Source organism: Mesocricetus auratus, unplaced genomic scaffold (assembly GCF_017639785.1).
Source record: "Mesocricetus auratus isolate SY011 unplaced genomic scaffold, BCM_Maur_2.0 Super-Scaffold_100047, whole genome shotgun sequence".
NCBI classification, from domain to species: Eukaryota; Metazoa; Chordata; class Mammalia; order Rodentia; family Cricetidae; genus Mesocricetus; species Mesocricetus auratus.
This window is the reverse complement of record NW_024429224.1, coordinates 4708208-4735666: the sequence shown is the minus strand read 5'-3', so window position 1 is coordinate 4735666 and position 27459 is coordinate 4708208. Positions and strand designations below refer to the sequence as shown.

Genomic DNA, 27459 nt, shown 5'->3' with positions numbered 1-27459 from the left:
TTTTGCACAGGGCTGATATTTTGAGTGTCACCATATACAGTTAGGGAGGAGGCATAGCAGGCTGTGAGAAGCTGAGAAAGGAAGGCTTTTGTGTTTTGGAGTTAAGATAAAATCCTTGACCTCAGCAGTATAAAACCCAAGGAGGCTCACAGAAATTTCACTGTGAGCACTGAGAAAAATACAAAAAGGTAACGAGCAATGATAATAAATCATTTCTCTGTGGGCTAGGTAACTATGGAGCCCACAGAGAAGACAGTTTTCTCTCTTTTTTCCTGGGTCTTTAATCCTAGCCTCTCCTGCCCTGTCACCTTCAGTAGTAAAGCCTTGCTTTGCCTCCCCCAATCTTCTGTCCTCCAAGCTTGCATTCTCCAGCCTCACCCTGCTCTAACTTTGCCTTCCCACGTTGTTCCCCACTGGGAGAATGGAAGAGCTTTCAACCCAAAAGTCAGCACACCACAGTGTTGCAGATTTCGGTATTCATCATGGTCATCTGGGAACAGTGTACAACACACTGCACTCAGCCCTCACCTGAAGATGGAGCTCTTCCTAGCCTACTTATAACTGAATAAGATGCTGGCTGACAGCTCTTGATGGCCTCTGTAGGTCCTCACATTCATATCCAAGACCACACCTGAGTGTCAAACACTGGGGCAGAATCCAGAGCAATGGCCAGCTGATATGGACCCAGGAAGGACAAAGGTAACCCCATGATCTACTTCAGCACAGCTTTATAACAGCACTCCAACTCTTGACTGCTCCATGGCTGAAACAAGTTAACACTTCTGCGCTGAACTCATTGCAATTCAGCACACTGTATGCCCAGTTTTACCCCTCTTTCTTCCCTCAGTTGGTAACTGAATAATCCTCTTGGCACAGGGAGACAAGTACAAAAGGAATAGCTTGAACTTGTAAATGAATTGAATACAGAGGTATCAACAGGTGGTCCATTATTGATGCTTTCCTTTGTCCTGATGTTTATGATGTGGGCTGGGTATAACACTAATCTTTGCATCATCGTTACAGGGTGATGGAAAACATAAAGGGAAGTTCATGTGGGATACAGACAATGCTCTACTCACTCTTTCTGAGGATGGATCTATAAGGGGGTAAAGATGTTGCTATACAGGGTGAGGGTGGAACACAGAACTGGGCCTGTCAATATAGTACAAAACAAGACTGACAGGCAGTAGAAGCTTCATCTTTTGTGTACTGCATTGACTTACACACACCGTCTCCTGGGTAGCACAGGAGACAGGCTGATACTGGTTGACTGACACTAGGTAGCTTTTGGCCTCTCAACAGTTTGAAAAGATGCTATTGGACAGTCCCAGCATACTTCACAGGAGCAAATGAATACAGTATCAAAGCGAATCTGTCTTAAAGTCTCATCTTCAGGTGCCTAGAAAGCCACAGACCTGTTTTTTGGCTAAGTTGGTAAAGGAAACATTTGCGCAAATCAGCATTATCCCTGAAGGTCAGCTGCAGAAGGGAGCCAGATTTCTTCAGCTTTTGCATGAGCCACAAGCCTAGGAAAAGGAAGATGAGGATTAGAAAAGCAAAATGAAACTGCCAAAGAGGATGTTTTCAGTTAGCTTACAATAGAGCAATGGGACCTTTGTCAAATAATCAAACTTCATTTTGAGATGTGTGTGTGTGTGTGTGTGTGTGTGTTATATTTGAGTGTACACATAGAGGTCAAAGGAGAATGTCATGTGTCTGATGAGTATCAGGTTCCTGATTTATTACACCCCTGAGACAAAGTCTTTCGTTAAACATGGAGGAAGACTATCAGCACAAGTACCAGCAGTCTTCCCATCTCTGTCTCCTCTCCCCACAGAACTGGGGTCACAGCTACACATGAATGCATGGACATACACAGAATTTTTTACGAGCATTCTAGAGACTTGAATCCAAGTCATCATATTTGTGCAGCCAGTGTTCTTATCCAAAGATTTGTGTTCCCAGTTCCTAAATTTACATTCTTAGTGTCCCGCAAGATGATACAGCAACAGGCTTCTCAGTAAATGAAACCAGGCATACTGTGATATACATTTGGTTTCCTTCAGCAAAGGAAGCCAAATGGAAGAGCATCCAATAAAGGTCCCCAGACTGCAAAACTAGAATACATATTTCTTAGATATCCCATGTAGTGCTTATGCAGATACTAACATGAGTATACTATGTATCAGCAAAAAATGCACTTCATGTTTTTATGGTATTCATTCCTTTGTTGTTGAGATCACACAATGTATACATATGCATGTGTGTGTGTGTGTAGACAGAGAAACATATATCACAGTAGTTATTATGTAGATGTCTATGTGTAGAAAACATAACATAAACCACATGGAATTAACTACTTTAGGTATTCTAGGTTGGATAAGGTGGGTAATACATCTTTTAAAAACTTTTTATATTATTTCATGTTTATAAATATGAAGGAGGAAGTAGCCAAATTAATTTGTCTTTGTTCAGAGATAAATTTGGGTTTGTTCCAATGAAAAGACTTTATATTTGTTATGCATATAAATACCAAATAAGTACTGAACACAAAGATCATTCTCAAAATACTAGAGAGAATAATCATGAATCTGAGTCACACCTGGAAGGAAGTTGCAGAGTGATTGGGAAATGGTGACCCCAATGCCACATAAAGGATCTAGCCAATCAGGAAATACACAGTGCTATTTAATCTTTTGAGAATGCTTTGTTCAGCTTTGTTTTTAAATTTGGTTGTTTGTTTTCTTGGAAAACTTTGGTTGCAGTTCTAGATACTAATACTCTTGTCAGATGTATAGCTAAGAAATAGTTGTCTCCCATATTGCTCTGTGGAGTGCTGTGGTTCTATCCCTGAGAACTTCTTTCAGTTTGCTGATTAAACCAGCCTTCCAGGTCATAACACACACCCAAAAACTTCCTACAATCTTCTGCATTAGAAACCCTGCTCATGTTATATTAAGCTTCTGTCCTCCTCCCTGACTCCTGCCCCCTCCTCCATTTCCCCCTTTACTCCTTCCTTCTCTTTCCCCTCCTCCTCTTCCTTCCATTTCCTTCTTTTCTTCTGCCATCATCTTTTTTCTGTGGTACTGGGGATGAAAGCCAGGGCCTTGGGACTACTCGGCAAGCATTGTATCATAAGATACATTCCCAGCCCAAGCCTTGCTTCTCCTCCCTCTACATCCTCCAAGTCTAGACCCCAAAGTTGTGAGGGCCTCAAAACAATAGACAAGCAAGCAGTGCATACTTCAGCTATGTATGACCTAGAATAGATGATAGTCGGCTTGCTTCATAATTTTGTTTTCCAATCCTCACGTGCAATCACCCACTTACATAACCATAAATGCATGCATGCGTGCGCACACCCACACAAGTCAGATCTCAGTGCAGGTGAGTTCTACATCTGCAGAGCCAACACACAGTCAATAGTTGTGTCTCCTGGACATTATCCATAGACAACATTGTAAATCAATTTCTTGTATAGCATTTGCTTTTTATTAGGAAGCAAAATCAATCTGGTGATAACATAATGTATAAAGAAGGATGGATTGTCTAGCTTACATGTAAAAACTATGAGAGTTTACATGAGTGACAAGAATTCTCAGCTTTCGGTATCTGTGAGAGTCCCAGAACCAATCAGCAGTAGATACTGAAATATAGATAGGAATACACAATATATTCCATATTTAAACAATACATAACATGATGTAATTATACACATACATATAATATACTATACATCTATACTGTAAACAAGTATATGCATATGCAAACATTCGTCAGGTGTACACATAGTCTCCATTTCACCGAAAGTAAAGGAATAATGTAGGATGTTAGTCAAATTTAACAACTAGAAGATGGGCTCCACACATGAGAGCAATCACAGTATTTGTCTGTCTGCATATTACCTTAATATGTTGATTTACAATTCTATTTATTTCTGCAAGTTTGATAATTTCTTTTTCTTGACTAAAATTCCATTGTGTATATATACCCACACTGTCATACTAAATCTCCATTCACCATGCTACATTAGGGAGAGCCATAAGATTCCACAAATAACTTCTGCCTCTGATTAACTCTGAAGGATAATGAGGGTGACAAAGTCTTACCTGTACTAACCAGGGTGCTGTTGTTGTACAGAGTCCCCAGGTGAGGCCCAGATAATGACAGGAATGTGTGGAGTTTGTTGAGGTAATACCGGAACCGGGGCCTGGTGAGAACTGATCTGATGATAATGTTACCAAGAGAATGGCCAATGAAGCTGTTTAGAGGCAGGAATGATACATGTGAGTGATGGCAGGGAACCACTGCTCAGGGACTGGTTAGCATCTTCCCCAAGGTGCAAAGGACTTGACATAACACATGATCGCTACAGATTCATTTTCATCCAATGCTTGTGAATTCAAGCTCTAGAAAAATACGGTGAGGTGCAGAACTGTAGTGTTTATCTTGTATCTCTATTATTAGCTCAGTCCCCTTGATATCTGGTCTCTGGGCCTCCTCTCAGTCCATCTGGGGACAGCATAGCATCCTTTCTCAATTCCATATGTTTAAGCATTGTGTTCTCCTACTCTTTTACCACATAAAAACCCGAATTTCTTAGACTTCTCCAGGAGGCCATTCATCCTCTCAGCTCTGACCACTGTTCTGACTCCATTCATCTCCTCATTTCTCTGCACATGTATTCAACTGTCTGCACCCACTTACACTGATTGGCCATTCTGCTACATGCTCTGTGCAAATTTCCTGCTTCTTCCAGATCTGTAAAGTTAGTATTCCATTCAGATTCCAATCAACCCTTTACCAAACCCTATAATGTGACAGGTGCGGCATCTTACCTCTTCTCAAAATACACATAAAATCAGAAAAATAAAAATACAGATGTTAGCCTATAAAATTGAATTGCCTGAACTGTGTCCTGTGTCCTCTTCTAACCTCAGAATCCTTATTTGTGGAATAAATACATGATATCACATCCCTGGAGACTAAAAAGAAGCACTGACACCATGACCTTAGTTCTCTGTTGATATATCTGTATGCTAAAAACAGGACAAGATGCTGCCTTTAGACTGAGTTATCTAAATATTTAGACCAAAATTTTTTATTGTATTGTGAGCCTACAACTGCTACTGGCTGAAACTCTCTCATTGGACAAGAGGTTCCTTCAGGGTTCTAGCACATTCGTTTCCTGATAGTCCAACTAATACACAACAAAGTGGAGGCTCAAGGATTTGAAAAGCATGCAAAAAGTTGCATACTCAGTACATGGAATATCCTTAACTCATGAGAATTCAAACATGAATTCAAACTTAGAGACAGTTACATTAATTTTAAGACTTACTGCTCAGCAGCAAAATATTTATTCTTATCATCCATATTATGAAAGATATATGGGTGAGAAGTCAGACTTGCTACTCATTCACTCTTTTACTCCTGCCTAAAAGTAATCAGACTCATTAAGAGCCCCAAATTCAGTTATCATAGTGGCCTACAGAAGCATCTAAAGATAATTATAGGGCAAACAATAACATGTCACCTATCTTCCCTCAGCATTAGGTTTCGTTTTACCTAATTTTGGATATGGAGAGGTTGTACAACTGGATGTGTTGAATGATCTCATCCAATAATCGATCCGTCATGGTATCAAAATCTGCAAATGTATCCATCTGGAAGAAAAGGGAAGAGGGTATTGGCCTCTGTATGAGGAATCCTCTTTCATTAAACAGCATGAAATTTTCTGAAAAGGTGTGTAAGCATCTTTTAGGGGTTATAGGTTGAGATGAGACAAAATTCAAGACAAAGTTTCACTGGGGCTCTAATGAAGAGCCTAGGCATCTGTTGAAGAATCTTCAGTTAGGGGAATAAAGTAGAAGATCTGAGTCTATGTTCTTGGAATGCGGTACCTGTTGTCTCCACATGAGCTCACTGTGTCTGCTGGCCTGACTTCATAGTAGAGGAAGAAGGCTCTGTGAGGGGAGACCACCTGATCACTTTGTGAGCCAAAATCATACCAAGACATGCTTGACTCCTGTGCTGGTTGGTTTTTGTCATCTTGACACAAAATAGAGAGACTCTCATCGAGAAAATGCTTCCACCAGGCTGGCCTGTTGGCAAACCTATAGTGTGTTTTCTTAACTGATAATTGATTTAGGAGGTCCCAGCTACCCCTAAGCTGGTGGTTCTAGATACAATAAGAAAGGAATCCAGTGCCAGAGAGGGAGGACTGATGAGCAAGACTGGGCTGGTTTAACCCCCAGAAACAGCTGACCTGACAAGGGTTAGCTCTTGAATCCCAGACTGATGGCAGGGATTCCAGCATTGGACTGATCAAGCCCCCTGAATGTGGGTGTCAGTGAGGAGGCCTAGGTAATCTATTGGGCCTTGGGTAGTAGATCAGTATTTATCCCGGGTATACAAATGGACTTTGGGCTCCCATCCAACAATGAGAGATGCATTCTCACCCTGGACTCCCAGGGGAGGCCTAGGCCCTGCCCTGGATGAAATGACATATTACGGACAACCCCATGGAGGGCCTCACCCTCCCTGGGGAAGTGAGGGGATATGGGGGGGGGGTTGGTGGGAGGGCATGGGAAGAGGGGAGGGAAAGGGAGAGGGACCTGGAATTGATATGTGAAGCAACCTTGTTTCTAATTTAAATTTAAATTAAAAATAAAAAAAAAGAAATCAGGCTAAGCAAGGTATGAGTAGCAAGCCAGTAAGCACTGTTCTCCCAACACTCCTGCTTCCTGCCTTGAGTTCTTACCGCTGCTCCCCTCAATGATGTGGACTTGTTATACGGAATTGTAAGTGAAAAAGACCCTTTCCTCCCCAAATTACACTTGGTTCTTGTTACAGCAATAGAAAGAAAACTAGGCAAATTTTTAAAGCCCCTGATTATCACACAGCAGAGTCTTCAGGTTATTCTACAAGTTCATGCCCAGCCATCAGCTTCAGGAAAGATTTGAAAGCCATTCATGTCTTATGAAGGATGGCCAGATGATAAAGGAACACAAAAAGAAAAAGGAGAAATTCTACATGTGTCTAAGTACTTGAAGTCATGATAGATTGATCTATATAAGTAAATTTTAGGAATATGACTGGGAACAACATAGACATGTATTTAGGGTAAATATCTGCAAGCAAAAACATCTTTCATAAACAGTGCTGGAGCAGCAGCATCTTGGGATGGGTGAGCTTCCAGCCAAAAATTTTCACAAATACTAATTAGGGTGTTGAAGAAGCAAACACACCAGAGGAAGGAGCAGCAAAGAGATGAGTGATCCTTAAGTCCATTGTCACCCATCTTGCTATGAAGCTTGTAGCATGAGAGAGACACAGCCCAGTAGTGCTTTTGCTAGCCTTCATGAAATGCAATCTTATCTATAGCTCTAATTCCCCAGAGGCTGTGTCTTGGTTCTGTAGCTTCTACAGTCTGAATCTGCATCTCCTTGCCCATTAAAATGGAGAATGAAATGTGTTCTTTCTCATATCTTAAAGATTCTTGAAAATATCAATACACCTAAGATTGGTGCTGCTATTGTCATGACCTGCTAGTCTCCAAGAGCCTCTTGGCTCCTTTTGAAATTACTGGTTTGCATATTCATTATTTTACAATTGTCGTGATAATGAAAACTGCACTCACTATGATAAAAAATGCTCTGAAAACCACAGTACGGTACAAAACCAATACTGGACTTTTTACAAGACTTATAATATTTAAACAGTGTAATAGCACAGTAGGACTTAATCAGTACTGAGACAAATCCCTCCAGTTTAATGACTTGCACAGAGACATGGCTCAAACTAGCTTGTGGAAGCCATATGGAACCCATGATGGGGCACTTCCTGGAACATATCACAGAATATACGGGGGAACACACAATGAAGGCTGGATTCCTGACTGGATCTCTGTTATTTACCACATCTATCATCCCTGAAGAAAAAACTTCACTAGGGCAAAGTCAACACAAGATCAGAGAACACTGGGCAGTCATTTCTACCCCCATATCTGAATGTCCTGAAGCATCTACCTCAGGACATGGTCACATACAAAACACATTGCTCAAGACATAAATGATATGGAATTTTGTATGGGAGTTCTTTAGATAAGATGGAGGATTCTCTGCAGAAGTCCTAGGCTTCATGCCCTGTGCTGTAAAGATCTGGTGCTATTGGTAAGCAATGGAGATGTTTCAAAGGTGGAATAAGGAAACTGGGACATTCACCATGAAAATAGTGAACCCTTGGATGATGGGTCTTCTAGCTCTTCCTCTCTCACAAAGTACGTTTTACTTACTGCCTGTTATGTGGTCTTGTACATAGAGTGTCAAAAGCAGGCGAAGAAATTAAGCACTAACATTTGAGGAATAAGCTGAGTTTTTTGGCTTTTGAACATTTATTAATTTATGTGTGTGTGGAGGTCAAAGGACAACTTGGGAGAGTTGGTTCTTACTTTCTAGTATGTAGGTCTAAATATAGGCTTGACTGCGGACACCTTTACTTTGTGTCATCTCACTAGCCTGACTTCTCCACTTTTGATGTTTGAGGGTTCTCTGTATAACCACTGCTTTCACTAATCATGAGGGCTCTTCCTTATTAACAACTCTGCTCCTCCAAAGGATGCTTATTATTCAATTTCTTCACTCTCTGATCATCCATATCTCTTTCTCATTGATTCACTAATGTCTCTGTGAGTCTTAGAACTTCTTACAATTGCAGCCTCATTCTACCGTGTCTGATTGTAAAGCAATCATAGACTGGTTCTTTAAGTTTCATAGCTACAGGTGGCAATGCTCTGTCACCAGTAGGACTCCCATGGATGCCCACTCCATATTCACAACACCCAATTAAGCCAAAAGGCTCCATTCAGTTGATACATGCTAACTCCTATCATTATTTCATATTTTTATTAGACTTCCAAAGCAATATAGTAAGGTTTTTTTCTCTCCAAACTATCCAAGCACTTGGATATTATCCTTGAAGTTTCCCCCTTTACTTCATGTATCTACATATCATCCTGGTGCCTTTAGAGACTCCTTTAAATCCAATGTTCTCTCAATCCAAAGTTTGTGCCATCATACCTGATTCTTTTCAGACATTAGAAAGTCCAGTTTCCCACCAGGGAGTCCCAGTTCTATGAAAGTCTTCACCAGCCGTAGGTCTGCACTGCTCCCTGAAAATGACAGTTCTATAATTAATCATAATGAGTCACAAGGGATTTCTTTCTCACTATTTTCTCTTTATTTTTAAGCAGACAACAGAAATAACTGAAGTAACTCTACATTCTCCTCTCTTGCTACCCAGTCTGTACACACACACAGAGGTGGGCTCTTTCAAATGGCCCTCTTTTGATGGAACCATTCCTTGACCTGTCACACCAGTTTTTTTCCTTTCCCAGGACACCATTCTCTCAGTAGCTTTTTGGAAGGGACTGAGGTGGCACAATGTTACAGTTCCCTCTTAAGTTACTTGGCTATCATTTATAGATAAATAGGGAGAAATGAATAATCAACTACAGTTTAGTTGTTTAAATAGAAGCATTACCCCTAAGCCAAGGAATAATGGATTAATAAGCTTGCAAATGTTCAAAAATACCATCAAGGGACAAGGAATGAATGGTTGGCAATTCTAGGAAATTGTTAGTAAGAGAGGCACAAGCAGCACATAGAATACATTGTTGGCATAAAAAAATCACATGTGAAGTGGATTTGTTATGACAGAATAAGTTAGGCATACATTCTGGCCATGGGCATTCTACTGTATCTACATTAATCTATGGCTTGCTCCTCTCCTAGTTCCCTGTAGAGTTGAAAAGGAGTTGCAACCTATTTGGATATTTTGTTTGCATGCTTTTCCATATAACTCAACCCCACAGATCATGGTTTCAAAGAACTTTTACACTGTAAGTGAAATTACAACTAATTTTATATTAGTCTTTATGAATTTCCCCAATGATTCAAAGGTGTGTTAAATAAAACCACATGATATTAGGAAGAACTCAAGATTTGAGAGAAACCATGCTGTAGCCTATTTTAGAATTTGATAAAACCTGAAGGCTCAAAGTCATTGGAAGGTCATGTTCTTTTGGGAGAGATACATATTTTTTCTGAGGAAGTTAAGTTTCATAACACCATTTATATCAACAAATAAAGACTTTCTGGATTGACTAATGTTATAGCCTAAATTTCCTTAATAATATTTTATGATTGGTCTTTTATAACACAAAGATATGGGAATAAATTATCCTTCTTGCCATAAGATACTAAGAGCAAAAAGTTTCTGGAACCTAAAGCTTTCTAAAACAGTTTTATTTAACAATTTGTTAGACTGAGAACATTTACAACAAGATATACTTTGAGATTTTTGGCACAACAGACAGCCTGTGCAAATATTCATAACTTGTCTTAATGTATTTGGTTCTTAATATAAATATGCTATTAGACAGATTTGAATAAACAGATCCTATAATACTCTGAAGAGGTTACACGCATGCTTCTTGAACTACAGAATAATATTATGAAAACTGTCATTGTGATCACTTGTTTTTCATTTGACCTGTGGTCCAGGAGATGCTGTCATGGGCAGCTGAGCTCTCTGAATTACTACAATACTGGCAAATCATCTTTAACATTGTTACACAATTCTGTTTCAATATGCATAAGATAGCAGATGAAAACTCTATTGCCTGACCAGAGTTCTTATTTAAAGATTTATTTTTATTACTTTGATTTATGTGTATATCTAGGTGAGTTATTGTGTCACACACACACACACACACACACACACACAGAGAGAGAGAGAGAGAGAGAGAGAGAGAGAGAGAGAGAGAGAGAGAGAGATAGAGAGAGAGAGAGAGTCAGAGAGTCAGAGTCAGTCAGTTTCAATTTCTAGGAACTTGGTATATGTGGTATATACAGAATAGTTCAGTCTGGCCTCAAACTTGAGATCCTTCTGCCTCAACCCCCACCCCAAGTGGTGAATCCCATTGCCTTTTTTTTCAAGACAGAGTGTCTCTGTAGCTTTGGAGATTATCGGAACTTGCTCTGTATACCAGGCTGGCTTTGAACTCACAGAGATCTGCCTGCCTCTGCCTCCTGAGTGCTAGGATTAAAGGCACAACCACCCAATCCCAGTGCCTTTAATGCTTACAAATTAGTTCACAGTAAAAGGCATTTGATACCTTGGTGCTAGAGTTACAGGCTGTTGTGAACCATTCATCATAAGTGCTGAGAACCAAACTCAGGTCCTCTGGAAGAGCAGCAAGTGCTTTTAACCATTGAGCCATTTCTTTGGGCTCCCAGATTTTTTACTTTGGAAAGAATTTCAGAATTTTCAAAATGAAAGTTAGGAATCACCCTTTAGTGACATTGAACTGATGAATGCCAAGGTCATTCTTAACTCTATAAAGCTGAGAAAATGGTGTACAAAAGGTTATGCATGAGTCAGAGGTCAACAAAATAGAAAATAAAGCAGTTGCAATCACTAACCCAGGCTCCTTAAAATGCATCCTTGATTCCATTCCCTCAATCTCACCTTCTAGAACCATTCTACTGACTCATAAATTCCATTAATTCCTGCATTTTATTTAGGCATTCAATCTAACAGTAATTCACTTCCTCATTCATTTACTCCAGTCTCTCTTTTATTCAGAATTCTCATTCCATTGACTACACAATTCCTTCATTCATTCCATTGATTGATAAAATTTATGTCATTGAATTAATTAAATATGTCTGTGTGTCTGTCCTGTGCATTGCCACTTTCCTTGACAGTAATGTTTTCATGGTTGATATCTGGTTGCTTTTAGAGTGAATACCTGACCTAAATTACTTCCTAAATGTAAACTGAATGTAGGATAGTAATCTGAGAAGGAAACTTCTGTAAAACTTACCATCCAGGCCATGGACACAGACCACCAGGTGAATCCCATCTTCCAAGTTTTCTTCCTCTTCCTCTGGTGGGAAATATGGTATATCAGAAGCTAGTACAGATAAGTCACTGTACAGATATCCTTCAATCTTCAGTTCTTTTTTAAACTTTTCTTTGGCCTGATAAAAACTGGAGAATATACCAATTAATCACAAGCCATGCTGTGTGTTTCATGTTGAGCAGGGAATGAATTGGGCTGGTGTGTAGGAATGATGTGTATTCATAAACAAATTATCTTCTGAACATCAAATGCAAATGAAATCTTAGGGGAAATGCCAGAGAGCAAAGCTTTGTTCTTAATAAGACAGCAAAAACTAAATACCCCCAAGTAAACCAAAGAAAGAGCTTTGATTATGCAAGTTTCTATTTTAATTTTACATTGAGCAGGAGGTTGGGTAATGAGACTTACAAGACTCTGTGCAATTACATGACATGTGCATCTTTAAAATTATCTCTTGAGAGGATGAGTTCCTTTCCTGTTACACAAGTCTACCATGGCTTAGCTTCCATCTGCTTTTCAAGTACTGTTTCCCCCCATTCCCAACAGCAGTGCAGGTTTTTGGGTTTTGTGTTCCTTTGTTTTGTTTTGTTTGCTTGCTTTGTGGTTGATACCACATGCTATCTGGGTTGGTTTGATTTCTTTGTGCCTTGGTGCTTTCTGGATTCCAGAATTTACTTTTATACCCAGCTAAGATGTTGTTTCTGTAGTCACTTGACAAGATGGTGGTTAAGAACATTGATTTACAAATGAGATTACAAAGGTTAGAATCTTGGCTTTAACCTGTTTGATAATTGCTGGCTATCTGGAATGTTTGGAACTAGAAGAGTTTTAGGTTTCAATTGTTGTTATTAAGATTTATGCATGTATATGTATACATACAGATAACCTTAGGATAGGATCATGTCTATAAACAGAATTAAGTTTCGTTTTCTATATGGCCTAGGCATATTACCTGAAGGTAAGGTATTTTTTTGAGACAGGATTTCTCTTTGTAGCTTTGTAGATCAGGCTAGCCTCAAGCTCACAGAGATTCACCTGCTTCTGCCTATGAGCGCTGGGACTAAAGGTATGTACCACCACCGCCCAGCAGAAGGTAAGGTATTTTTAATGCAATAGCTTTGCTAAAGTTGAACATAAAACAATTTCATGGTGCGAAATTCCCTACATGAATGTTGTCACACCAGGTTGAAAAACATTTTAGATTTCAGTACCATGGAAATACAATTTAATTGTAGAGTTTTTGTTCAAGAAGAGCAAGGTCCTAGTTTTTATCTAGAGCAATGTAAAACATATAAACTTCTGGATTACAGATAATGTACAATTGTGTATTTTCAAGTTAAGTGATGTTCTAGTGTTAGCATTAGCATCCTCATTCTCCCCTCTAAAGTGTTTCTTCTGTATCCTTTCTCTGTATGTGCAGCCATTGTTTTCTGGATAGAATCTTGGCTCCACTGAGCATGCAGGAATCATCACATTTGCTCAACAATGGCTTTAGTTGCTATTCTTGTTTGCTTGGTTTCATGCAGTTAGAGCAGGGACAACTCTGATACATCTTTGGACAATGTCTAGTATGACTTCTTGAGTTAGTGTCTAGTGTTATAGGACAGGTATTTAATACTATTTATTACACATAATGTTTAATGTTCATCTACCTGAACTACTTCTTTATGTGAAAATCAGTAACTATTAGCAGTTGACAAGAGAAGAATGAGTGTGTACTCTGACAAAACACTTTTATTATGTGCTCAATAAAATACATAGGTGATAACTGAGGGCATAAAATGAATATCATGGAAGACAATGATCAAGCTATATGTTCTACTGTTGCGAATCCCACAATCTTAAAGGGAATTTAGCAGGCAAATCTGGTGGCATCATGTTCCCTCAAAGGTTCCCAAATCTCTTTTTCAAAATATGAAAAGGTGAAGTCACAATAGAGAGTTGTATAATAATAATGTAACAAAATTTCCATATCTACCCATTAAGAATTTGATTAATAAGTCATAGTACATAATACAATGGATTACTATGGAAAAATTAAAATATGGAATGAAAATGAACTTATAGAGGAAGGTATTTTAATATATTAAATGAGAAAAATTATTAAGTGTCACAATAATCATACTATTATTTTAATAAAATAAATATGTTTAGGAGACAAATATCTGTACAGAAAACTTCCTTATAAAATTATGCCATGTTGTTATATTGGGAGATAGACTTATTGTAATTCTGAAATATACATTGCTGCTTTATTTAAGGGAACCAAAATAATAAATACCCATGTTTAAATAGTATTCATGAACCTGAAAAATACTTGGGAAAAACTAAATGACTGAGGATCTGTGAACTGTAAGCTATTCAGAGCTTACCTGAACATCCTTTCACTGACTTCCTCCAAGTTGCTGGAATGGGCAGAAACAACTCCAAAAGACCCCAGAGGTTGATGAGTAATGGGGGTTAGGCTTTGTTTGGAAGACAGTCCAGCCTTGGCAGGGGTCTCCTTGGGTACAGATGAGAAAGGGAGACATGTGGCAGTACAAGACACAGACAAGTTAACAACCTCCACTGCTTTTAGGCTGTCCAGAGTAAAGACCTCTGAGGAGTTCAAGGGGGACCCAGAGAAGGAAGTTCCTGTCTTCATCTCTTGGTTCCGTGACATTTGGGAGGCAATAGAGTGAGTCACAGTGGGGCACACAGTGCCTGCTTCATGATTGACCTCCAGAGAGGCATTATGTCTTCTATTCAATGCCATGGTATCATTAACACTTGATGAACCATTTTGTACACCTGTAGATTTCAAGTGGACAGCTTCAACAGCTGGGGCACTACTGATTTGAGGCACCCTGTGGTGAGACACAGCCCCAGCTTCTAAGATGCTATTATTGGCAAGTATGTGTTTACCCCCACTCAATTCTTTAGGTTTGGCTTTTGTGGTTTCTATTGCTGCTCTATGAAAAGATCTGGTTCTAGAATTTTCAAGCACTATAGTACATGGTATTTTTAAGTTAAGACCTTTGGTTTCAACAATTGATGGGTTCTCAGCCATGCCATCCAGACTGCAGGGTCCTTGAAGATCAGACTGATTCTCTTTACTTTTGGGGATGTCTATGTACCCAGGGCCCTGGGGTCTGTCAGAATCTATAGATATATCTGCAAGGGAATGTCCCGCCCTGATATCCTGGACCCTAGAGCCATGATAATAGTGAGAACTGTGTCCAGGTGAAGTGTTGTCCTTGTTAGAAATGCCTATGTCTTCAGAAAATCCTCCTGTGTTCTTCATGGCGTCTGCACCTTCAGTAGTATCCTCTGGGCTGCTAATATGGGGTGCAGAGACAGACTTGGTTAGCTTAGTAAGTGCCAGCTCCCGCTCCTCATCTTCAAAAGGCAAAGAGCTGATAGAGGTAAGAGAAGCCTGAATGCCACTGGGCAGACTGGTGTTGCTTTCTGTATGACCACCCTCTAAAGAGTTCCTGTGGTGGACATGCCTTTGAACCACTTTGTGTAAAACTTCACGATCACTGGGTAACTCCAGGGCCCTGCTTCGGACCTCAGACAAGGCAACAGAGCTTGGTTCACTTTCAATGCCTGAGTCAGATATGATGGAGGCTGACCTCTTGATGATGCCAGAGAGCACTGACAGATCTTCCTGCTCTTCTGTATTGTCCTGAAGGGAAGACATGGTGTTTAATGGTTCCCTTAGAGCAGTACTCAATGGGTCACAGGACTCAGCAGGGGTGAGCTTCAGGCTCAGCAGCACAGGCTTTTCCTCCTGGTCTGCTCCCCTTCCTAGAGTCCTGAAATCAAGGGCAGCTGTTTGGTTTACATTGATGGCATTATTCTGATTTATTCCTGCTATAACTTTGCTTGGCAGAGTCTTAATAATATCATAGCTTTCCCTAGACCTCCTGTGCTCATGATGCACACTAGGGCCCTGCATGGGCTCAGCTCGAGGATGGTTCTTATGGCTAGATTTCACATCAATGTAGGTTAATTCTGGGGCCTTCCCATCCTCACGGCATGGACTCCTGTGCATGTCCACATCTGAATCTCTCACAGCATCACACCTTGGGTCAGTCCAGCATTCATCTTTAGGCATGACTGCTTTGTTTTGAAATTCACCAATGGTCAGATACACCTGAGATTCTGAGCACACATCCACAGAATTCTGTGTGGAGACATTCTCTTCCATCTCTGGACAACTAGTAACATTCTCATCAGAGTCCAACTGGGGTACTTTTTTAGTAGATAATGGAAGGTCCTTCTTTGAAGGTGATTTTTGATTTATAATGTTCTTTTCTTTCCTTTTTAGATTCATTATTGCAGGACTTGTCACTGGGGCATCAAAATTTGGATAAACACTCAAATTATGTCCTATAACAAAAGAAGAAAACTGTACTGTAACTTACAAAATAACACTTTAAATTATTCAAATGTCTAATTGTATGAGAACAGTTTAACAGTCCTGTACCTCTACATTTTCAAGAGGATGACTTTCAGATTTTTTTTTAAGTTTCTCAAGTTACAGAAAAACTTTCTCATTCAGGGGTATACAGATAGCTTATGATAGCCAGGTGACTCATGTTAAAATCCCAAATAGTTTATGTTGATGAGATAAATGAAAATATGAACATGGCAAAACATGTGATCAGTGGGTTGAAGCAAAGGAAAAGAAATATCATCACACTTCTGTGAAAAGATTGCATCCATGTGAGGCCAGTGACTCACACAATCTTGTTCACATAAGAAAACATCAATGAACAGATGAGCTCCTCAGATTTCTAGATTGACAACAAAGATGGATGCTCCAAGAGAAGAAAAGATCCTGAGAATACAGAAAATTCTGACTACACTTCAACCTATGGACCCTCTCGCTCTCCTCTTTGCCCCCATCTCTCTCTCCAAGTCTCTCCCTGTCATTCTCTATGTCTCTCTGTCTCTCTCTCTCTTCCTCTCCCCCTCCCTTCCTCATCCATCGCCTTTTTATTTTGGGAGATATGGCTGCCCTTTACTTATAATAATAAAACTTTAATCATGAGCACAGCTCCTTCCCGAGTGTGTGAGTCATCCCAGAATATTGTTAAATATGGTTGAACTACATGAACCAAGACTTTGTAGCCATTGGCCAGAACTTCAGGCTGTCAGTTTACCTGCAGAATCTGAAATGAAATTTTGATTGAGAGTTGTTAGTGCTTGTCTTTCATTATACAAACAATAAAAGAGAAAAAACAAGAGAAAAGGCAGCTATTTTCTCTTATCACACCACTTTCCTTTCATTTATTGGAGTACAACTAGCATTTTCTACTTGCAAATATGAAGATGTCAATCACAAGTGCACTGTTTACAGAGTAAAGATAAGTTTGGATCTGGGAACGTCTAACCATCACCTCCAACATTGCCATTCATGAACACCCTACGCAACAGTAGACTTCAGGAAGCTTTTAGACCATCCTCAGCCGTGGGGGTGGGCAGATCCATAAGAGCCTTCAATCCCTTCACTCATTTATAATTCATTGCATGAAAAGATGTAGAACAAACTCTGTAATCAGATGATCTTTCCTGTGTGATAGGTAGGAACACCACAGTGAAGGTTCATAAACCTTCTAGAATCACACCCATTTTTGGAAGCTGACAGAGAGAACCAAAGTATGACCTCGTATCTTAAGTTTCCTTAGCTGTTTTTATAAGCTATTCTCTTTCATTTTCTCTCTCTTAACTTTGATTTTTTCTTTCTTCTTCTGCTCCCCACAACTGCCCAGTAACAAACATTAGCCATGTACACCTGTCATACCCAAAGATCTGAGATGTAACTCCTGACATTTCCCACATATAACATGTAAACAAGAAGATGTTGCGTCTGAGTTCTCTTTAAAATGTATCAATCTCTGTCGATGGACATCAAGACTGATTCCATTTCCAGGCAATTGTAAATAGTGTGGGGATAGACACTCTGTGTGGTAGGATTTACAGTTCAATGGGTGCACATCCAAGAATATGCATATGTAGGTCATACAGTGGTTCTGGTTTGGGTTTTGTAAGAGACTTCAATTCTAATTCTTGCCATGGCTGTACCAGTTTATATTGCTAGCAACCATGGAGGCAACCAAAGAGGAAAAGGAGATCTGTAGAGGAGCAAGGGGGTAAAAGGGGGGGTAGTGGATGAAGAGGTCAACCATGGTCCCTGGCAGGCCCTACATCCCTCCAAGAACATTTGGGCAAGACAAATTGAACTTGATGAGTTTGTTATTTTATTTTTGTTAACAGAACATGAATCTGGGTGGGCAGCACAGTAGGGAGGAGTTGGGAATAGGATGAATATAATCAAAATGTTTTATATGAAATATTCAAAGAATTAAAAAATCGATGCAAAACATAATAAAGAGACCCAGTACCTCACATGTTAATTTAAAAATCAAAATAAAAGTTAAAAGGCTTAATGTGCCTTTAACAGAAGCTCAGTCAATACAACTTCTATTAAATGTTATCAAGAGTGAAGTCATACACCTACTACTAGCAAACCACATGAGGATACATGATTATCTGATAACAGTGTAATTTGTAAAGAGATTGAGGGGGAAATGAATCCCTCCTTTACCTGGGTGCAACCAATGAACCTGGAGATACTAAGAAGCATTTGCTTTCCTCTGAATACCTTTCTTTAACCTGCAGCAAGACCAGCATACTCTTTTGAAAATTCCCCAATGTTCCTCCTACCCACATGTCATATTGTACACCCTCCCACCATATTAATACCACTTGTTAACTCTTGTCCCCATGAAGGTGAAAGCTTGTATTCTATCCCTATAGCCAGGAGGCTGACACCTGTCTCGTACATATTTGATGAACTGTGCTGCAAGACAAAAACAGAAATCTAGCAAAACAAAGAATATTGTGTTCACTGATTGATTGTACTGGCTTGAACATAGTTACCACAATGATGTTTATTTCCCCCCAATACTATACTAGCATGACTAGGCAATGAGTTGGCAAGGTGGAAAGTGGGCATTTTTTATAAGAGTAAATGAGCTTTTGTCTTGATGGGATTTTCAGAATATTGGGAAGCACTCAAAGGTACAATTATTTTGTTAAAAATTATGTGTGTGATGGAATCACATGCATGAAGACTGAAAATTATGCTTACTGGAACATTTATAAACATATTCAATTAAAAATACTGAAAAAAATCTACACCCAATTCTGATGTATAAATATCAGAGGTTCCAAGAATTTGATGCTTAATTTCTTCAACTGTTCACTTGCTGGAAATTATATAAGAGGTATGCATTAATGAAAACACAAGCATAGAATCACATAAATCACATATACACACCACACACACACACACACACACACACACACACACACAGAGACACACACACATTAAAAACTTACCAGTTGGGTTGGAGGCTTAGTACACACTTACTTGATGCTAGATGTCAGAGTACAACTGGAAACTAAATTCATGTTTGCAAACTTGCTATTTCTCTGCTAGTCACCTAGATTCTGTAAATGCAGAATTTCTGAAATGAAGTCAACTTGAATCACTGTATAAAATGACAAGCAAACTAGCCTGGTTTAAAACACCTCAGTAAGATAAGAGAGCAGAGCCTAGAGTTAAGGAGTTGGTTTTGGTTGCTTATTGATACATGGTCTTTCACACATACTTTTCCTATCTATGCCTCAGTTTCCCTCTCTAAAGTTGTACAAATTATTTAAAGGAGTAAATAAACAAACCATTTGGTTAATCCACTAACCCGAGGCTTGGCATTTTCTCATTATGGTTGTTGGGTCAAGTTACAGGTGAGAACATAAAGAGGACATTCATTTCTTCATGTCTGGTCATTTTGTAGTCGACCTCTGGGTTTGCTGACAAAAAATATAGCCATGCTGAACACTGGTATACAAACAATAGGTACAACCTGGTTCTTTCTCTCCCTGAGACTTTTATTCATGAATTCTCAAAGCTGCACACCCCATTTTCTCAAGTCCTTGACTGGCCTTGTGGCATTAAACATGTCCTTGAATTAGTGAATGGTCAGCAAGAATGACATATTAAAAACCTTTTCTCAAGTAACCATCAACCAACCAACAAAACAACCTCAACAAACAGCACCACAAAACAGGCACTAGCACAGTGTCATTGAGATTCAAAAAGAAATGACTATAGCTAAAACTGTACACTTGAGCTTCCTGTCACTGAATCCCTCAGAGGAACCTGGAGGCAGGAAAAAGCAGCCAGCATCATCGGCTGCCATTCCGGGTTTGCCCCTCCACCCACCAGTAGAGAGGAGAGGGAGAGATCCCATATACCCACTGGAAGAAAAGATGGGAAATATATGAACTCATCCAACAACAGAAAGACATATATGATACCACCAGAGTCTAGGGACTCTATACCAGCAAGGCCTGAATATTCCAATGCAGATGAAACAGAAGAGAATGTCCTTAATAAAAACCTTATGAGAATGATAGAGGCCCTCAAAGAGGATATGAGAAAATCCCTTAAAGAAATGGAAGAAAAAACAAACCAAAAACTGCAAGAAATCAACAAATCTCTTAAAGAATGCAAGGAAAGTCAAGAAAGAAAAAAAAACAAACAACAGATGAAGGAAACAATTCAAGCAGTTAAAGACCTGAAAACTGAAATAGAGACAATAAAGAAAACACAAACTGAGAGAATGTTGGAAATAGAAAAGCTGAATAAATGATAAGGAACTACAGATGCAAGCATAACAAACAGAGTACAAGAGATGGAAGACAGAATCTCAAGTGCTGAAGATAAACTAGAGGAAATAGATTCATGGACCAAAGAAAATCTTAAATCCAACAATTTCTTAACACAAAATAGCCAGGAAATATGGGGCACTGTGAAAAGACCAAACATAAGAATAATAGGTATAGAAGAAGGCAAAGAAGCCCAGTTCAAAGGTGCAGAAAACATATTCAACAAAATCATAGAAGAAAACTTCCCAAACTGAAGAAGGACATGCCTATGAAAGTACAAGAATCTTACGGAATACCAAATAGACTGTACCAAAAATTAGTCCCCTCACCACATAATAATCAAAACACCAAACATACAGAATAAAGAAAGAATATTAAGAGCAGCAAAGGAAAAAGGCCAACTAACATATAAAGGCAGATCTATCAGAATTACACCTGACTTCTCCATGGAAAATCTGAAAGCCAGAAGGTCCTGGATAGATGTTCTACAAACACTCAGAGACCACGGTTTCCATTCCAGACTACTGTATCCAGAAAAACTCTCAATCACTATAGATAGAAAAACAAAATATTCCATGAAAAACCAGATTTACACAATACATATCCACAAATACAGACACTGAGAAAGTTCTGGAAGGAAAACTTCAACCCAAGGAAGTTATCCACAGCCACAATTACATAGGCAATAAACAATCTCACTTTATGAAAAGGCAGAAATAGGGGAAAAACTCACACAAAATACCATCACCAAAAACAAACCCAAAACAAACAAGAATCAGCAATCAATGGTCATTAATATTCCTCATTATTAATGGTCTTAACTCACCTATAAAAAGACACAGGCTAACTGAATGGATACAAAGACAGAATTCATCCTTCTGCTGCATAAGAGAAACACACCTCAGCTTCAAAGACAGACATTACCTCAGAGATAAGGTTGGAAAACATTTTCCAATCAAATGGACCTAAGAAACAATTGGGTATAGCTATCCTAATATCTAACAAATTAGACTTCACACTAAAATTAATCAAAATAGATGAAGAAGGACATTTCATATACATTACAGGAAAAATCCATCAGGATGAAATCTCAATTCTGAATATCTATGTTCCAAATACAAAAGCGCCCACATTTATAAAAGAAACATTACTAAAATTCAAATCACACATTAAACCCCACACACTTATAGTGGGAGACTTCACCACCTCTCACCACTGGACAGGACCACCAGACAGAAACTTAACAAAGAAACATAAGATCTAATATAAGTTATGATCCTGTTGGGTTTAACAGACATCTATAGAACATTCCAACCAAACATAAAAGAATATACCTTCTTCTCAGCACCACAAGATTAACTAAAAAAAATTAGTAGTTCTACTATATATAGACAATAAAGGGACTCAGAAACAAATCAGAGAAATATCACCCTTTATACAGACAACATAAAATATCTTGGGGTATCTCTAATCAAACAGGTGAAAGACCTGTATGACAAGAACTTTGAGTCTTTAAAAACAGAAATTAAAGAAGATACCAGAAAATGGAAAGATCTCCCATGCTCTTGGATAGGTATGATCAACATAGCAAAAATGTCAATCTTACCAAAAGCGATATACAGATTCAATGCAATCCCTATCAAAATTCCACCACAATTCTTCACAGACCTTAAAAGGACAATTCTCAACTTTATATGGAAAAACAAAAGAACCAGGATAGCAAAAACCCTGTACAATAAAGGAACTTCAGGAGGCATCACCATCCCTGACTTAAAGCTCTATTATAGAGCTATAGTCCCGAAAACAGCTTGATATTGGCACAAAAATAGGCAGGTAGACCAATGGAACCGAATTGAAAATCCTGATTTTAACCCACACACCTATGAACACTTGATTTTTGACAAAGAAGCTAAAACTATGCAATGGAAAAAAGAAAGCATCTTCAACAAATGGTGCTGGCACAACTGGGTACTGGTATGCAGAAGACTGCAGATAGATCCATGCTTATCGCCTTGTACAAAACTTAAGTCCAAATGGATCAAAGATCTCAACATAAATCCAGCCACACTGAAACTTCTAGAAGAGAAAGTGGGAGATATTCTTCAACGAGTTGGTACAGGAGTCCACTTCCTAAACATAACACCAGTGGCACAGGCACTGAGATCGACAATTAACAAATGGGACCTCCTGAAACTAAAAAGCTTCTGTAAGGCAAAGGACACAGTCAAAAAGACAAAAAGGAGTCCACAGAATGGGAAAAGATATTCATTAACCCCACATCTGACAGAGGGTGATCTCCAATATTTACAAAGAACTCAAGAAGCAAGTTTCCAAAACACCAAAGGATCCAATTAAAAAGTGGGGGACAGAACTAAATAGAGATTTCTCAGTAGAGTATCCTAAAATGTCTGATATGTACTTAAAGTGCTCACCATCCTTAGCCATTAGGGAAATGCAAATCAAAACAACTCTGAGATACCATCTTACTTCTTTCAGAATGGCTAAAATCAAAAACACCAATGATAGTTTATGCTGGAGAGGTTGTGGAGAAAGGGTAACATTCCTCCACTGCTGGTGGGAGTGCCAACTTGGACAGCCACTTTGGAGATCAGTATGGAGATTCCTCAGGAAAATGGAATTCAGTCTACCACAAGACCCAGAAACTCCACTCTTAGGCATATAACCAAAAGATGCACATTTATACAATAAGGACATCTGTTCAACTATGTTCATAGCAGCATTATTTGTAATAGCCAGAACCTGGAAGCAACCTAGATGCCCCTCAACTGAAGAGTGTATAGAGAAAATGTGGTACATTTACACAATGGAGTACTATTCAGAGGAAAAAAACAATGGAATCTTGAAATTTGCAGGATGGATAGAACTAGAAGAAACCATCCTGAGTGAGCTAACCCAGTCTCAAAAAGACAAACATGGTATGTACTCACTGATATATGGATTTTAGACATGTAGCAGGTGATTGCCAGCCTATAATCCCCTCTCCAGAGAGTCTGGGAAATAGGGAAGACCCTAAGAGAGATATGCATGGTACCCAGACAAAGGGAAATGGGATGGGATCTCCTGAGGGGATTGGGAGCATGGGGGGAGGGGAGGAGAGAGGGAGCTGGGACAAAGATAGGGGGAGAAGAGGAGGGAAGAGAAGGACATGGGGGAGCAGGAAGTTTGAATCAGGGGAAGAATAAAGGAAAGCAGGATGAGACTACCTTAATAGCGGGAGCCATTATACATTTGAGGAGAGATCTGGCACTAGTGAAATTTTCAGAGATCTACAAGGATGGCAGCAACTGGCAAACTAAGCAGTAGTGGGTAGACTATCTTAAATGCCCTCCCTGATAATGAGATTAATGACTACCTTATATGACATCCTAGAGTCTTCATCCAGTGGCTGATGGAAGCAGAGGCAGACACCCACAGCTAAACACTGAACTGAACTCCTGGAACCCAGTTGCAAAGAGGGAGGAGTGATGAGCAAAGGAGTCAAGACCCAGCTGGTGAAACCCTTAGAGGCAGCTGACCTGAACAAGGGGGAGCTCATGGACTCCAGACTGATGACTGAGAGGCCAGCATGGAACTGATTCAGACCTTCTGAACATGGGTGTCAGTGAGGAGGCCTCGGCAATCTATGGGGCCTCGAATTGTAGATTAGTATTTATCCCTGGCCTACAAATTTACTTTGGGAGCCTATTTGACATGGAAGGATGCTTTCTCAGCCTGGACACATGGTGAGGGCCTAGGTCCCACCTGGGACAATATGACAGACTTTGAAGATCCCTCATGGAAGTCCTCACCCTCCCTAGGGAGTGGAGGGGGGATGGGGTGGGGGTCTGGGGGCTGTTGTTGGGTGGCAGAGAGGAAGGTAGTGAGAGGGATCTGGGATTGACATGTGAAGCAAGGTTGTTTCTAATTTAAATAAAAAACTGTAAACTTGAGAGAATAAAAGATCTTCCCCAGTCACCAGTCTTCGGAGTGTGTGTGTGTGTGTGTGATTTTATAGGCAGCTCTATAGGTAAAAAAACACAAGTACTGGGAATATTTTGATCGAGATGGAGCCAGACAAGCCTTAATGCTAACTCTTCCTTCACCTTTAAAGAGAAAATACTGCCTCAGTTTGCTCATAGTCTTGTGAACAGTGACCACCAGAGTTTCTGTAGCACAATCTGCTTATGCACCATACTTACATGGAAAACCTAATTCTTGAGTCTTTTCAAAACAACAGAGACAGACAAACCTGAGACAGGGCAGTCTACATATCTGTCCTCAAAGATAACGGGCAGGGTGTTCCAGTCACCATCAATATCCAGGCACTCTGCGGGCAGTGGGGGCATGCTGGTGAGGTACTCTGAGTTCCGGATGTCCAGGGATAGCTGGCTGTGCATCTGTATCCTGTGGAGCACACATAAAGGTAATCAACCAAATGGGACTGGAAGTTTTCAACAGTCTTAACATTCTAACCCCAAGAAAGCACTAACAGGGTTTTTAAGCAAATTCTGCTAATGATCATCTGCCTGTCCTCCCCTCCTCTAAGATATCACTCAGAATGGTAGTCTGCTTTGCTCAGGAACTGATCCAGGAATTAGTGTTGAAGCAATGAATCGTGGTACTGGGTTACACCTCCCAGTTAGAGGAAGGTAATTAGACCATGCTACTAAAAGATTAGCTAAGAAATGGCTACAGATCTAAAATGTGCACCTTGGAGAGAAAGTTAAATTTTCTCATCTATTACTCAAGAATCTTTAAGGTTTTAAATGACTTAGAGTCTGAGTTATATTTTGTGCTTTTTGTTATCATGTAGATACTGACAGCTTTTATTAGTGTGAAGCCTAATATAATTAAGGCAACATACTTTTTGTTTCTCTGTGGAAGAACTTTAAAAGCTCATATGCGTTCTTCCTGCCCTAAACACCCTTCTACCAATAAGACTTTGATTCCAGAATCTAAAAATTTACTACTTTACAATTTAAAAGTTTGGAGGGGCATGTGACTTTAATTCCCTTCTCAGAAGATAGTAAATTTATGTCATCTCATGAAAGAAAAGCTAAATAATGCTTTATAGTTTTTGTATATAACCACTCAATCACTTTCCACCAAATGAAGATAAAAACTTATGGGATTGTAGGTTTGGGCAAAAACTGAGCATGTCCCTGCTTGCCTGCCTGCCTGCCTGCCTACAGCTCTTCATGAAGCAGGCTGAACTCTGGACACAAACATCTTACTTCCCATCCATATGGACTATCTATCTCTAGAAAATAACTGTAGCTATGTAACCCTATACAAGTCCCAAACAAATTCATTTTTTCCTGTGTGTTTTTTAATTTGAATTAGAAACAATCTTATTTTACATATCAATCCCAGTTCTCTCTCCCTCCCATCCTCCCATGTCCCTCACCCCCTGTCCCATTCCCTATCCACTCCCCAGGGAGGGTGAGGCCTTCCATGAGGGATTATCAACGTCTGTCCCATCATTTGGGGCAGAGCCTAGGCCCCCCCCTGTGTATTTAGGCTGAGAGAGTAAACTTCCATGGAGGAGTGGGCTCCCAAAGTCCATTCATGCACTAGGAATAAATACTGGTTCCACTGCAAGAGGCCCCACAGACTGCCCAGGCCTCCTAACTACCCAACAGAGCAAATTCTTTTTTTTCTCAATATATGTTTTTATTTAAATTAGACACGTGTATGTTTCACACATCAGTCCCAGCTCACTCTCCCACCCCTCCTCTCTTGTCCCTTCACCAGCCCCCCAGCCCCCCACCCAATCCCCACATCATTCCCCAGGTGAGGCACACCTTGGGGGGGATCTCCAAAGTCATTTCATCCTGGGCAGGACCTAGGCCCTTCTCCATGTGTCCAGGCTGAGAGAGCATCCTCTATTTGGAATGGACTCCCAAAGCTCATTCATAAATCATGGTAAACACTGATCTATTTCCCAAGTGGTTTCTGTGGCCTCCTCCCTGGCACTACATTCATGGAGTCTGGATCAGTTCCCTGTTGGTCTCTCAGCCATCAGTCTGGTTTTCAAGAGCTCCCCCTTATCTGGTCTGCTGTCTTTGTGGGTTTCATCATCATGGTCTTGACCCCTTTCAGAGCAAATTCTTTAAGCATCACGTTATCATCAACATGAGTTCAACACATACATATGGATGATTTATAGAACATATAGATTTCATATAAATATGCACATAAATGATAATTATGATACTACATATCAATTTTACAGATTAAATGTTCATTTTATATTTTATGTTTTTCAGTTTCCCCACATAAGTAGATTTTTTCCTCTTATTCAAAGCTCTAGAGGTTGTTGCAACTTTGTATCTCTTTGAATATTTAATTATTTGGATATTATATCTGGATATTTAAATATAATTTCCTTTCGAACAGTTCTGCCATTTATCCCACCTTTGATCTTCCTAGTATGTAAAAGTGTAGCCAGAAGACATTGACATATAAACTGATCTACCTTCAGTGTGGTCCAGCCCCAGCTGGACGGAATGTGGGTTGGCAGGGTGTATGCTTTTTTTTTCTGGAACCAGGATACCTTTGTATTATCTTCTTATTTGACATCATAATTCCAGGTTCTCCAAGTTTTGAACTGTGGGACTCATAGCAGCACCCCTAACCTTCAGATTTTCTGGCCATTAGCCATGAAACTGGTCCTACAGTCCCAAGGTCTTCAGACATGGTTGAGCCACACCGTTAGCTTCTCTGGTTCTCTGGATTCCATACAGATTATAGTGGAGCTTGTCAGTCTGAGCCTGATGCTCACTAATTCAGCTAAACTGGATGGT

At 39.7% G+C, this 27459-nt stretch overlaps 1 protein-coding gene across 5 annotated transcripts in view; it reads right to left on the bottom strand.

The window, feature by feature from the left end:
- The window catches only part of Fam135b (family with sequence similarity 135 member B), a 328330-nt gene that overhangs the window by 32321 nt on the left and 268550 nt on the right, over positions 1-27459 (bottom strand). For 3 of the 5 annotated variants that reach the window (XM_040735574.1, XM_040735572.1, XM_040735573.1), the window contains exons 12-18: positions 24903-25057; positions 14302-16303; positions 11891-12057; positions 9081-9172; positions 5569-5666; positions 4110-4261; positions 1416-1526 (exon numbers count right to left, since the gene is read on the bottom strand). In XM_040735574.1, coding sequence (XP_040591508.1) covers positions 1416-1526; positions 4110-4261; positions 5569-5666; positions 9081-9172; positions 11891-12057; positions 14302-16303; positions 24903-25057 — 2777 coding nt within the window. Of the gene's footprint in view, positions 1-1415; positions 1527-4109; positions 4262-5568; positions 5667-9080; positions 9173-11890; positions 12058-14301; positions 16304-24902; positions 25058-27459 lie in introns of those variants that run through there. The other 2 variants (XM_040735575.1, XR_005873157.1) reach the window with 2 other exon arrangements.